The 13,629-nt window shown below is 61.1% G+C and overlaps 3 protein-coding genes across 3 annotated transcripts; 2 read left to right on the forward strand and 1 right to left on the reverse strand.

Annotated features, from left to right (window-relative positions):
- Positions 1-961: 961 nt before the first annotated feature.
- PLICBS_000834 (uncharacterized protein) lies at positions 962-1,917 on the forward strand (the record flags this gene model as incomplete). The annotated part of the gene is made up of 3 exons (XM_018318121.1): positions 962-1,290; positions 1,384-1,636; positions 1,708-1,917. The coding sequence occupies 3 exons, from the start codon at positions 962-964 to the stop codon at positions 1,915-1,917; spliced, it is 792 nt and encodes a 263-aa protein (XP_018183646.1).
- A 313-nt stretch (positions 1,918-2,230) lies between these two features.
- Positions 2,231-3,234, reverse strand: PLICBS_000835 (replication factor A protein 2; the record flags this gene model as incomplete). The annotated part of the gene is made up of 3 exons (XM_018318120.1): positions 2,231-2,950; positions 3,031-3,137; positions 3,231-3,234. The coding sequence occupies 3 exons, from the start codon at positions 3,232-3,234 to the stop codon at positions 2,231-2,233; spliced, it is 831 nt and encodes a 276-aa protein (XP_018183645.1).
- A 1,227-nt stretch (positions 3,235-4,461) lies between these two features.
- Positions 4,462-7,503, forward strand: PLICBS_000836 (uncharacterized protein; the record flags this gene model as incomplete). Its single annotated transcript, XM_018318119.1, has 4 exons — positions 4,462-4,930; positions 4,996-7,064; positions 7,139-7,308; positions 7,416-7,503. The coding sequence occupies 4 exons, from the start codon at positions 4,462-4,464 to the stop codon at positions 7,501-7,503; spliced, it is 2,796 nt and encodes a 931-aa protein (XP_018183644.1).
- Between the last annotated feature and the right edge of the window lie 6,126 nt (positions 7,504-13,629).

Below are 13,629 nucleotides of genomic sequence, written 5' to 3' on the forward strand. Positions count from 1 at the left end.
CCCGTCCCGTCGAATGGGGCAGCTGGTCCCGACTCAGCTTTCGGCCGCCGGTGAGGCTGTCCGACGCCCATGGCATCCGGGTCGTATCGCCAACTGCCAGCGCCCGCCCCCGGCACCCACGCAGCCCTCCCAGCGTTCGGTTGTCGGCCGGCTGGCGAGATGACGGGCAGCTCAGTCGGGTGACGTTCCGCCCCAATGTCAGATTCGGATCTAGGCTGTGGCATGCCGTATTAGCGGCGGGAGCCACGGGCAGACGCACCCCGCATTCTCGTCACGAGCCAGCCTCGTGGCTTCGCCAACTCTCTCGGTGGCATCGTCTTCTTGGGGCGACACACGCAGCCCGGCTGGTGTCTGTCGGCCAGGTGTGTGTGTGTGGAGCACCAATGGTGGTGACCATGGCTGCGATCCCTCGTCGCCGATAGGAGCATCGCGAGCCGGGGCTGTTTCACTCCGTTACCAGAAGCATCTGCGCGGGCGTCTCCAGGGCTTGGCCGGGCTGCTATTGTGCTTTCGTCACCACTTTGGGCAGTACTAGGTAGTAAATCCGAGTTTACCAAGGTTTCCGGTGTCAGGTTTGGTACCGCGTGTCGCAGGCCCGCTAAGGTCGGCCGTAGGTAGAGGCTCTTCTTGTTGTTATAAGGCAGGTGCCGCGCCGTGTCGTCGCTTCCTCGGTGAGCGACAGCACCTGCTTCCCCGTCACTTACACGCACGCAAGCCGCCCACGAGTTTTCACGCTCACATCTCGCAAGCTCTCACGCCCGTGTTCACGCACACACACACTTGCCCTCTGCAAGACAAAGCCATCGCAGACCGCCGTCCGGATGGGACTCGACCACCGCATGAACCTCCAGTTCGATTCATCCGCCCTGACTGGCCAGAGTAGCCCGGCCAACAACACATGGATGCCGGACAAGCCGCCCAGCAGTAAAGACAGTAGTACCAGTAGCAAACCGCTCCCATCATGGACCTCGTCGTCAACCCCGTCCAAATCTCTGCTCCCGGCATTGTCGTGGAAGCAGCACGGGTCCCGTCCTTGATCCCCCCAGCCTGGCATGACACCGTTCGTCAGCTCGGCATGAAGGAGCGCAACGAGGCTGGCCTGTCCCTCGCCCATGCCTTTGCCGCCGACCCCCTGAGCGTCTACCTCCTTGCTGGGGACAACGACAAGCGGCGGTCCCCCGAGAGTCTTTGGAATCTCCACGTGCGCATCATGAGGTACACCTTTGCAGCGTACAGACTCAGGGGTGTGGCCACGGCAATCGGCCCAGACTACGAGGCCATTGCCCTGTGGTGAGCCCCCCCGTATCCTTTTGTCCGTTAACGTGTTGCCATGTTTTCAAGTGCGAGTCTGTAAGAGACCTCTCCAGCTGACCAGGGCGACAGGACACCGCCAGGCAAGTTCAACGACGACTGGTGGGCGACGCTCTGGAGCGGCACCTGGCGCCTCTGGTACCTTCTGCCCTCGGAAGCCAGACGCCGTTTCTTCACAGAGCTCGTTCCGGCGCTGCACGACGCGCGGGAGCAAGTCATGGGAGAGCGGAACAACGACTGCTGGTACCTCGGTTACATTGGCACCAAGCCCAATGCTCGCGGTCGAGGCTACGCAAGCAAGCTCATCGGCACCATGGCTGAGCGGGTAGGTCGCAAAAATTGACTGAGCAATACTTGTTTTTGTATATTTTAAACAGGCTGACGGACCCGTGACAGGCCGATACCGAGAATCGCCCGATTTACCTGGAATCGTCATCTCTGGCCAACAATAAGCTCTACGCAAAGCTTGGCTTCGAGGTCAAGAGCGAGATTGCCCTGACGCGCGGACCGGCGCCGGTGTATCTCTACTGCATGGTGCGCGAGCCGCAGCCGTCGGTGCTACAGCAGTCGGTCACGGAATCTTCGACCGAGGGCATCAAGGTTTGAGTCGCACGCGGCACAGAAGCTTTTTCTACTTTTTTGGAGGGGATCGTGACAAGTAGTTCGCTTTTACGGTACGCTTGCAGAGACTATGTGGGAGGACAGGGCCAGAATGTCTTGCGTGAAGGGGGACTTTATGCTTGTTTTATTCCGTACCGACTTGCATTTCGGCACCAGACTGACAAAGAGAAATGATACATTCCGTCATGACCGAAACCCCGAAATGCCGTGAAATTACCCATTCAACCAGCTCGTCTTGCCACGGCCCCGGCAGCTGTCTTGCGCAGGCCGTCCGTGCCTAGACAACGTGACACTCGGCCTAGTAATCCAGGATGGCCCACGTCTCGTCGTCGACTGTCGTGTAAATAAGCCCCCGCTGCAGCAAGTCTTCTGTTGCCATAAGGACATCGCGCACCGACATGCCAAGGGCGCTGGATACGACGTTGAGGTGCGCGCCTTCGTTGCCCCCCGGCGTGTCATTTATGTAGTTGAAGACTTTCTTGGCGGCAGGTGAGCAGTCCGCCAGCTTGCTGTTGGCCAGGCTCGCGCCGGCCGTCGCGCCGTTTCCGTAGCCGGCGCCACCGTCGACGAACATGCTGTCGCCGTTCTGGCCCTGCTGCTGCTGACCGCCGGGAGGCCCGCGGGTGAAGAAGAGGTGCACATACGTGGCCTCGAGGAGGTGGTAGTTGACCTCGTTGAAGTCGGCGACGGGGCGGATGACGTGGGCTCCGACGTGACGCTTGTTGGAGAAGGACTTGAGGCGGCCCCAGACGCGGACGTGCGAGTCGAGCTCGAAGCCCGGGTCGGGCTCGTCCTGCTTGTCGGCGTCGATCCACTTCTTGACCTCGATCTGGCCGGTGCCGTCGTCGATCTTGAACGTGATGTTTGTGGGCTGGGGGTTGACGCTGCGGACCTGGCCGACAAAGGTGATTTGCGTCACGGGCGAGCCGTCGATCTTGAAGTCGGCGCCCGAGAAGGGCTCCTCGGCGTCGAGGATCTGCTTGATGGTGACGGGCCGCAGGGACTCATCCTGGTAGGACTGCAGTTTTCAAGCACTCGGTCAGCTGGGGGGGAAGCAACAAGACACGAGGTCTGAGCGGATGAGTGGTGTGAGCCTACCTTTCCGCCTCCGCTCTGGCTGCCCGGCTGCGAGCCGCCGGCGAAGAAGCCGCCCGAGTCGTCGCCGCCCTGCGCGCCGTAGGACGTCTTTGTGTATCCGCCGTAAGCTGCTAGAATATGGCGAACCACAAGATCAGTACGATGCACGGTCGCCGTGAAGCTGGAGATGGGAGGGAAACGGGGAGGGGAAGCTTCCTTACACATGGTGGTGGCTCGTGACGGAGTGATGCGTTTTGCAGGATGCACGATGGCGGGACGGTGGGAGACGCGTTTGAGGCGCGCTTCCGTTAATTGATTTACACACGCTTTTGCCCCGCGCGAAGGTGCTGCTGTGGGTCCGGTGGCAGCCGCTGGCTCAAGGCAGCGAGGGCGCTGAGTCAGCGGTTTGTCGCCTTGCACGCAGGCAGGCACAGGGTTCACCCGGTGGCCATGGAGCCGGTTCTCCCTTGCAGTATGCGTCTGAACTGGGACGCTGTTTCGTGAGACGGCATCAGAGTGCGATGCCGTCTCACTGCTACAAAGTCATGACAGCACGTGAAACGTCGCCATTCGCCCTGGCGACAGTGCGTGCACTCGGACTCGATGGAGGCGGGCCATTACTCTCGCAGTGATGGAGTCGGCGACTGTCACGATGGGAGTACGAGCCTTGCGTTGTTTTACTTTCTCCCAAGTTGAGAGGGATTAATGCCAGCCCTGCTGCTCATCCATTGAAAGACGATGCGGCGTGGCCGTTGCCATCCCAAGGCGTCAGTGGCGCGCGGCGACGGACAGCGGGATTTCTGACACGGCCCGGCCCCCGCGCTGCCCGACACTGAGCACTTTCTCTGTTGTCGTGATCGAAGCACCAGTAGCTCCAGGCTCCATACTTCGTCTTGGGGCGTCAATTGGGCGGAATCGTGTCATCCGGGGCGCCGAGGAGCAGTAGCAGTAACAGTGGCTCGTCGGACCGCGGAGCATCAGCAGCGGGTTCCTTCAGGTGGCAGCCAGCGGGATTACCATCCATCCATACCGGAATGGCAGGCCCCCCCACTGACGCTGGGTTCCATGGCTTTAGCCTCGGCAGAACCCCCAGGCCGCCACCACCCCAGGCGCCGCCTCCACTGCTTCTGTGGTCGGACCGGGGCGGGCGTCGGACCCCCGAAGCTGGGGGAAGCTTCGGGCTTGCTTCTGACTGACTGACTGACTGACATCAACAGCCAACGACGCCGGCCGCTTCCGTGCCCCTTCCCTCCTCCTCCATCCATCCCCCATCGCCAACCACCACGCATACCTGACCTACTGATCCGTCCATTCCTGCGCCTGCGCGCGCGTGCTCCCACATCGTGCTGAACGTTTCCTCCCTGCTGCTGCCGTCCGCTCCTCGGCTGCCCAGCTCCCTCCCATCCGACCCCGAAAGCCTCCCGTCTCGCTCCCCTCCGACCTCGCACCGCCATGGGAAGACCACAGACTGCTACCCTGCCGATTATCCCTCTCGCCAGAGGCACCGTCCTCCTGCCCGGCCTCGTACAGCGGATCCCCGTCAGCTCCAGCCGCCCAGACATCCCCGCCCTCCTCGCCCACGTATACGAACGAGCCGCCGCCAAGGGCCCCGACGGCCGCATCGACGGCGTCCCCATTGCCTGCGTCCCCGTCTCCTCTCCCCTCGTCGGTCCGACCGGCCAACTACTCATCAACAATGGCGAAGAGGTAGATGGCTCGCAGGTCGACGAGGTCAACCCCGGCACGGCCAACAAGGATGACATCTTTGGCTTTGGCGTGGCCGCCAAGATTATCGGCATCGACGGCCGCGGCGGCGGCGAGTTTGCGCTGCGGGTCGAGGCGACGGCCCGCGTCCGCGTCGACCACATCCTGCGAGAGCGTCCCTTTTTCGAGGGCAAGGTGACATACTTTAGCGATGCCAGTACGTTGCGACAGCCCTCCTGAATGAGCAAGCACGTGACACTAATCACCATGACCCCCTTTCAGTCGATATCGGCGACAAGCAGCTCCAGGACCTGTTCGGCCTGCTTAAGTTGCGGTCTCGGGAACTCGTCACGATTCTTCGCATCTCGTCCCTGCTGCCGCGGACAAAGGGCGGGCCCATGCTGTCGCCAGCCATCACGAAACGACTTGAAATGCTCATCATGAGGAGAGAGATCAAGGAGGCCGGACTCCTCGCGGATTTCATGGCCAATCTGGTCGAGACGACCCATGAGGAGAAGCTCGGCGTCTTGGCCGCCCTCGATGTCAAAGTGAGAATAACAAAGGTGGTGGAGCTGCTCGAGCGGCAGGTCGGGGGCATCAAGAACAACTTCAAGATCACGACCTTTACATCCGTGCCGGTGCAGATTCTTGACCGCCTGAACGATGGTCAGTCCAAGAAGCCAAACTCGATACTGCAGGTGCCCGGCATGACGTTCATGCCCGGCAATGGCCAAATGCCTCCTGGCCAGGATCAAAACGACGATCAGGAGGCCAATGAGCTCGACGAACTCAAGAAGAAGCTTCAAGCCGCTCGTCTCCCTCCCGACGTCGCCAAGTCTGTCGACAGAGAGTTGCGACGACTCCAGAAGATGATGCCCATGAACCAGGAGTATCAGGTCACCAGGAACTGGCTCGAGACCTTGTCCGAGATCCCGTGGTCCGCCACGACGGACGACAGATTGGGGCCTGACACCTTGACTCGGGCTCGCAAGCAACTCGACGACGACCATTACGGCTTGGACAAGGTCAAGAAGAGACTGATAGAGTACCTCGCCGTGCTTCGGCTGAAGCAGTCCATCAACGATGAAGTCGATGATAAGATCCGCAAAGCTGAAGCAGACGTCGCTGCCCCGGACGCAGAGGATGCAGCGTCCAGCTCTCTGGACACTGCGGCCCCAGCCGATGCATCTGATCCTCACAACACCAAGCTGGAACTGCTCAAATCCCAGCGGATGGTCGACAAGTCGCCGATCATGCTGCTTGTCGGCCCGCCCGGTGTGGGCAAGACGAGCCTTGCCAAGTCGGTGGCCACTGCCTTGGGCCGCAAGTTCCATCGGATCTCCCTCGGCGGCGTGAGGGATGAGGCCGAGATTCGCGGCCACCGAAGGACATATGTTGCAGCCATGCCCGGCCTCATCGTTCAGGGTCTGCGCAAGGTTGGCGTCGCGAACCCCGTCTTCTTGCTGGACGAGATCGACAAGATTGGCTCTGCGAGTGTGCATGGCGACCCTTCCGCCGCCATGCTCGAAGTGCTCGACCCAGAGCAGAACCACACCTTCCACGACCACTACGTGGGCATGCCCATTGACCTGTCCAAGATCCTCTTCATCGCCACCGCCAACAGCCTCGACACCATCCCCGCCCCTCTGCTGGATCGAATGGAGATGATCTACCTGCCCGGCTACACAACGCTTGAGAAGCGCCACATCGCCATGCAGCACCTGGTCCCGAAACAAGTCCGCGTCAACGGATTAGCCGAGGATCAGGTGGGTTTTGACCAGGACGTCGTTTCCAAGATCATCGAGTCGTACACTCGTGAGTCAGGGGTTCGCAACCTGGAACGTGAGATTGGCTCCGTCTGTCGTGCCAAGGCGGTCGAGTTCGCCGAGGCCAGGGACGCCGGTCGCCTAGAGATGTACCGCTCGCGTCTCACCGTCGAGGACGTGGAGAACATATTGGGCATCGAGAAGTTTGAGGAGGAGATTGCCGAGAAGACGAGCAGGCCAGGCATAGTGACAGGTCTCGTGGCGTACAGCTCGGGCGGCAACGGGAGCATCCTATTCATCGAGGTCGCGGACATGCCCGGCAACGGCAGGGTGCAGCTGACGGGCAAGCTGGGCGACGTGCTCAAGGAAAGCGTCGAGGTGGCCCTGACATGGGTCAAGGCGCACTCTTTCGAGCTGGGCCTGACCGCGGAGCCAACCATCGACATCATGAAGGACCGCAGCATTCACGTGCACTGCCCGTCGGGCGCCATCCCCAAGGACGGCCCCAGCAGCGGAATCGGACAGGCCATCGCCCTCATCTCCTTGTTCTCTGGCAAACCTGTCCCTCCTACAATGGCCATGACGGTAAGCTTGCCGAACTCTGCGGTCGCAAGAGTTGCGCAATGAAGAGGGTAGAAAGACGCTGACACGTGAAACAGGGTGAGATATCTCTCCGCGGCCGAGTCACTGCCGTCGGGGGCATCAAGGAGAAACTCATCGGCGCGCTACGGGCCGGCGTCAAGACGGTATTACTACCCGCGCAGAACAGGAAGGACGTCAAGGACCTACCGCAGGAGGTCAAGGACGGCCTCCAGATCTTCCATGTCAGGTAAGTACTGGAACCCCTCGTCGTCGCCCGCTAAGACCATTCTGCACCGCCTGAATGTCTCAGCTAGTTGTCTTGCCTCAGTTCTGGCTAACAGGCATCCCCAACAGTCATATCTGGGAAGCGATTCGGCTGGTCTGGCCCGACTCTCATTGGGCCGCCGACAGCAACTTTGCTGGTATCGAGAGCCGTCTATGAGCGGCCTCCGCGCAGGGTCACGACTCGACTCCGAGCGTGCAGGGCCGAGATGGGCAACTGCAAGCTGCGCAGGGGGTGAAGAACGTGGGAGAGGGTGCCGTCTCGGCGATGGGAGACGCCTTTCATTTCGGTGGTGGGAGGGGAGTCGTGATGCGCGAGCACCACCGGAGGGGCAGAGAGAGAGAGCGAGAGAGAGAGAGAGTATATTGTTGAGACGGGCGTGTATACATGATGATATTGAGACCACACAGCTAGACCGAGCTGTCACGACGGTGTTTCTTTTCTGCCAGCAGCATCTCACGGTCCAATTAGGCGTCTCACATGACGCGCCACCAGCGCGGTTGGCATACATACATGTCGGCAAATCTGCATATCATGCGCTGTGCGAGCCTCACACGACATGCGGGCGCCGGATCAAGCGAGCTCACTACCACCACAACCAGTACTACCATTTTCTGCCCCCTCTGCAGTTACAAGACCGCGAGCCAGGGCCGTGCTCAGCTTTCTATCTCTGCTGTTACAAGACTGTTGTTGCTGCTGGCCGGCTAGGAACCCCTACATCCCATGCGCGAGGGCTGAGACGCGGTGTCTTTGAACGCCTTCTTGGAAAAGGTTCCCGGGTAGGTATTACTTCGCGCAAAGGTCACCGACACACCTCTCAGCTTGGGCTGCCAGAGGTGCCCAGGGTATTGTTGCCCGCCCTTGTCCCTGGCCCCCGTATGCTCGCCCCTCGTCGGCGTCACTGTGCCCCGTCCTCGTCTTCCCCCTCTTCTGGTGGGAGTCACTGCCTCACTGCACTCACGATATTCAAGGCAAGAGAGAGAGCACAAGATGAGGGAGTCATGCGAGCAGGCGAGGCGCATTGACCCGGCGATTAGCGAGCGCGGGAATGGCTTGTGTGCGACCGACCGCACGACCGCACGACCGACAAGACAAGACACAACGCCCCCCGGAAGGGGAGGGGCGTCTCCAGATCAAGGTGCGACGGCTGTCCCACGCTCCGCCGCCGCCGCCTTCGCCGTCGCCTTCGCCGTTGCTGGACATGGACATGGAGATGGAGCTGGGGCTGGGGCTGGGGGCTACGGTTAGGTTCGCGAGTACGAAACAGAGCAAACACGCTCGTACAGTACGGCTAGATACATGGCCCAGTGGCAGAGTGACGGACCATGAAGATGGGACTCTGGCTGACCGGGCGGGGGCGGGAGGGGGCCCCCAGGTTGCATGACTCTTGTTTTTCTGGCCGGCTCCCTAATCAGCGGGAATTTGCTTTGCCGTCGACTTTGAGTTTAGCAATATTGTTTCTTGGAATCTCCTTTTCCATTCTACATGTCACGCCGTGGCCCTTTTGCTCATGCAATCACGGGCACCAAGCGGCCTGGCATGCGATGGGGCTGACGCCCCTCTCAGGGGGCTTGGGACGCATGCGTTTATCATGGTCAAGGGATGTCTCCTCAGGCGCGGCCACCGTGACGCTTTGGGGTCAATTTCCCGGTCTGATTCTCCGCTTCAAAGGTCAAAATGCCCCGTGATGGGCCCCTGAGGGGTCTGGCAGAGGGGTCTGGCAGGACGCAGGACACGTTGCCTGACGTGTGACAAGGCGGCCGCGGAACCCAGGCTTTACACTGTCCTCCTCAGCTCTGCAAGGGTTCCGCGGCCATGTCCACGACAGAGGCGAGAACAAGGGCAGAGGCTTGGAGGGAAATGCGTGCGTACCGGAGGACCCTCGTCGCTCATCCTCGTGCTTGTGGAGCGACGGCGGACGCGCGCCGGAGCACAAGGAAGCTTTGGGCCTCCCGACTTGCCTTGACGCCCGCTGCAAGGACGGGTACACGATCTTCGTAGCCGGACGTGTGAGGGCCAACGGCCATGCGTCCGATGGCGTAGCCGCTCATGTACCCTTGAAGCCTAACCGGGGAGACACGGGCCGGCATTGCGGGAGCTTCGCTCAAGTACAATAAGCTTTGAGCCCGCAGGGTCGAGGCATGTCGATCGCCCCTTTTCGCCTAGGAGCTGCTATTTGTTGCATTTTCAAGAACAGCGTGCTACCCCAGACCTGCACGCGCCTTTGCCGGGCGAGACTTGCGCCAGTGTCACGGCCACGCATCATCCTTCGTGGCCGAAAGGGGCAAGGCGGACGACGTGTAATGGGACGGAGAGCTGCGTCGCCCAGGCCGGAAACGCATATGAGCTTGTGCCGCTGAGGATTGATCTGGAAAAGCCAAGCCCGAGGGGGGCAGGAACTGGATGCCAGTGCCGGATATTATGCAGGGCCCTCTCCATGGCCATGTGCAATGGCATTCCAGGTCCGTTGGCGCCATGGCATGGTCAGGGGGAACCTACTTCCGCGTCCCCCACACTGCTTCCTTTGGGCGTGGTCTTCGGCAAAGGCGCATACATAACCACAACACACGTACGTACTGCCCGCCGCAGAGTAGGTGTGAGCGCAACTCAGGTGACTGGCCAGTGGTGCTGTTGGTCCTGGAACAGGTTGACGAATCTGTTGCTTCTTGCGCCAACCCGGGTGTGTCGGAACCTTGTAGCCCAACACCGCGCCGCAGGGTGTCACATCAATGCTTGCCGTTGGAGGTGGTGGCGTTCTACATCGCAGGAGCATTCTCGGACGGGGCCCGGAGGGCTCCGGAGGGGGCTGCCAACAACCGAGACCTGGGCAGACGGCCTTGACCTTGTCTGGAGCGTAGTTAAACCGTTTTCAACCGTCGACGACAAGGCGGGAGCAGGCGAGCTTCGCGACGACTTGGCAGCCAAGCCCGCGGTATCGCATCGTGAGATGGAGCCCCGAGAGGCAAGGCCGACTCAAAATCGGCTCGGTGGACGCTCGAGATCGCCTGATGCGACAGATACGTTGCTCCGGAAATATAATCAAGCTCCGCCGGCGGAGCGCAACGTTTGCAGGCCGCGATGCTATCCCCGGCCGTGTGACATGCCTCGCAGGCTGCGTATCCACCTTGTGCAATGCGCGAGGCGAGAGGAGCCAGGAGCGGCTTGGCAGAAAATCTCCGTGTGGGTGACACTTGGCGCAGGCTTGTATGTAACAAGGACTGACTGCATGGAGCGGGTTCCAGGGCGCGTTCTTGTAGACAAACTGACACTCGCGCGCCCCGACATGGAGAGACGCCCGCCCACTCCACCGGCCGGAGGGCCGGCCGGGGCGCGTCCGGGCCACGGTCCGCGCGTCGGAGGAGGCAAGGCGTGCTCCGTCCATGGGCCGGCAGCTCGGTGGGATCTGGAGCTGGAGCTGGAGCTGGCGCTGGCGCTGGAACTGGCACTCCCGTCCCGGCCCGCCGGCTGTGCCTTGCCATGACGCTTGCTTGGTCGCACCCGCGGCCGACTAGTCTCACGGCCGTCCGGGGGTGACTGGCGTTGCATGCGGGTAAAGTGTCTATGCAGAGCAGGGTTGGCAGAGACATTTTGCCAGCGGCTTGACCGGCACGGTCCCATGGGCCGATCTGCTGTTGACATCACAGCCGTGGCTGGCTTCGAGACTGGGGTCCGATGGGGAAGAGGCGTGGCCCAGTTCGGCAAGACGGAAGCCAACCGCCTTCAAGAGTCAAGACGCTCGCTCGCTCGCTCAGTCAAGGGTCGCCGCGACCCATGCGGTCCGGAAATTTAGCTCACCAATAGTCCTGCGGCCATCACACTCGAGGGCACTCGGGATGCTTGGGCACGAGTGCTGTCCAGGCCCATCCATCCCTTGCTTGACTCGCATTTGCATTCTCCGTCCAATGCTTCCTCGCCCGGCCGGCAGTCCTGCTGCCCCTCCGCTGCCCTCCCCTCCCCTCCCTCCCCTCCTTCACCTCCCGAATACGGCAAATTGCAGGCCCTTGCGCCCAGGTCGAGAACGGATCCGCCGCATGGCCGGCCATGCCCCCAGCTGCCGTCCAGTTGGCATGGCTGCATGGCCCGAGCAGAAAAGAGGTTGAAGGGGCAGGCATTCGTAGTGTCGCATGTTGCTTGCCGCATGTTGATTGCTGGCCCGCGCTTGGCTGTTGGCCCCGGCCCTTTCCTATCCGAGATCGACGAACATCTGGGTCAGGGCCAGTGCCAGGTGTCGGGAGGTAGAATGGCGTATCAGCTCCATGCAAGGGCAACGTCCCGGACCGGTTCCGGATGCGTCTCGCTGCTGATGAGGCCGACGTCCCTGCACATGGCGCGCGCGCCTTGTGTCCGCGTCAACGACTCTCGAGCCGGGCGACGGATGAACCGGATGGGGCCACCCGAGAGCCCATGTGCCGACGGACGAGGCCGAGATGGACCGAGTCCAACGACGCATATTTGAGAAAGCCCATGGGCCACGCGCGTGCCTACACTTCGTACGTGTAAATGGGATTCCGCCAATGCCTCCACCAGGTCCCTGCGGCGTGAGATCTCTCCTTATTTTCCGCGAGCACATCCATGTCACTGCCTGAATCAAAGTACGGAGCATTACCACATGAAATTTCAAGCGACGCGTTGCTGGCCGTTGGCAGTTCCTTGTGACATCCCGGACCCCGTTTCAACGGGGACCCTGGCTGTTCTCTCCATCGTCATTGGCGCCCCAAGTTCCGTTTGAACTGCCTTGATGCCCACGGAATGACTCCGAGCTGGAGATGCTGTTGCGGCCTTCCGCAGGGCTCAGGCACCCGGTGTACGGTTAGCGACGGGCAAACTTTGCACCTTCTACTCCGTACTCCGTGTAGTGCCAAGCCAATGACCTTGTCTCTGTGTACTGGGGCGCCCTGTGCTTGGCTCGCCAGAGCTTCATCGCCAGCTTATCCGTCGATCCCGCGTCACTGCGGTAGTTGTTACGGCATTGATGAGGAATTGCGAAGGGTACGGCGGCAGCCCGAGGGGGCATCGTAACTCCCTCGTCCTGAATCGTCCGATCTGTAAATTGCATGACCGCACGAATGTACCTGCTTGTAGATGTATGGGTTGCATGCGCGAACCCGCCGCTGATTAGTCCGCTTGCAGTGTTGATGCCGGTGCTGGCATTCGTTGTCCTTTGTGCCCGGTACGGAATACGGAGTACGCAGGGAACGCGAAACGCCGATATCCCCTTTCCCCGCGGGCTGGGGAGGTCCATTGGTGTGCCAACGCGTCGAGTTGGTGTTGGACAAGGCACGGAAGTGTATCCGACCCAACCTCTATGGCTTTGCATGGCACGCCAACGCAACGGCCCTCGGTTCTTTTCTCGTTCTGGACCGCTGGCAGGTGACGCCGATGCGGCTGCAGTCAGGATAAGACTTGGCCTGACGCGAGGGAGATGCAAATGCTGCCAAGGTGTAGTCCGTAGCGATGCTTGAAACCTGAACCGAACGGCAAGGCATCGGTGAAATTCAACCCCTCCTAGGCCAAATAGTTCGCATAAAGTCCCTGGCCAGACAAATAAATGCATGTACGACACCGCGGCCCTCAACGTGTCTGGATGGCCATTGCCACGTCGGTCCCTCGCGACGCAAAGCAAAAGCCTGGTGCCCCGGGTAGTGCCCCGGGTACTTCCAGATCTGTGCAACAGTCAGGACATGCCGTGTACGATGCATGAGAGGAAGCTGGTGTTTTTGCCCGCTCAGCACGACTCCAGACGCGGCTTGGCGTCCAGCCTTGCCGCCTCATCAATGGCAGCCACCTCTGTCCTCGGTGTTCACGCATTGTCACCTCCTGCTGTCGCTTGATGAGGAGCACGATTGCCGCTGCAACGTCAGCTTCACCAGGCCACGCCCGAGGATGCGGATTTTTGTCGATTCGCACTCGCACCACGGGCGAAGAAGCGGCCCCAGGGGCCCTGCAAGAGCCAGCGTCCATTCATTTCATTCCGTGGGCCGTCAAAGAGTTGCCATGGCAGTTGTCATTGCTGGGGTCCCTTGGCGGAGTTCGGCAATGGCGACAAAGACGGTGAAGGATGAGCCACCGGCAACGGAGGATTGCCTTGTTCGAAACACGCCGTGGGAAAACGGCAGAATGCAGGTGAGCTGGGAGGGATCACCTGGGGTCCGCCGGGGTCCAAACTCAAATCGAGGCTGCCCTGTCTGGTGAGCTGGCGCCACATAACTAGCCCGTCTCCGACGACGTCGAGCGCCTCTTGCGAGTTCCAACAGCGTCTCGCTGAGGGCCAAAGGCTGGGAGTCA

The sequence above is a fragment of the Purpureocillium lilacinum genome (assembly GCF_023168085.1).
Source record: "Purpureocillium lilacinum CBS 284.36 DNA, scaffold_1, whole genome shotgun sequence".
NCBI classification, from domain to species: Eukaryota; Fungi; Ascomycota; class Sordariomycetes; order Hypocreales; family Ophiocordycipitaceae; genus Purpureocillium; species Purpureocillium lilacinum.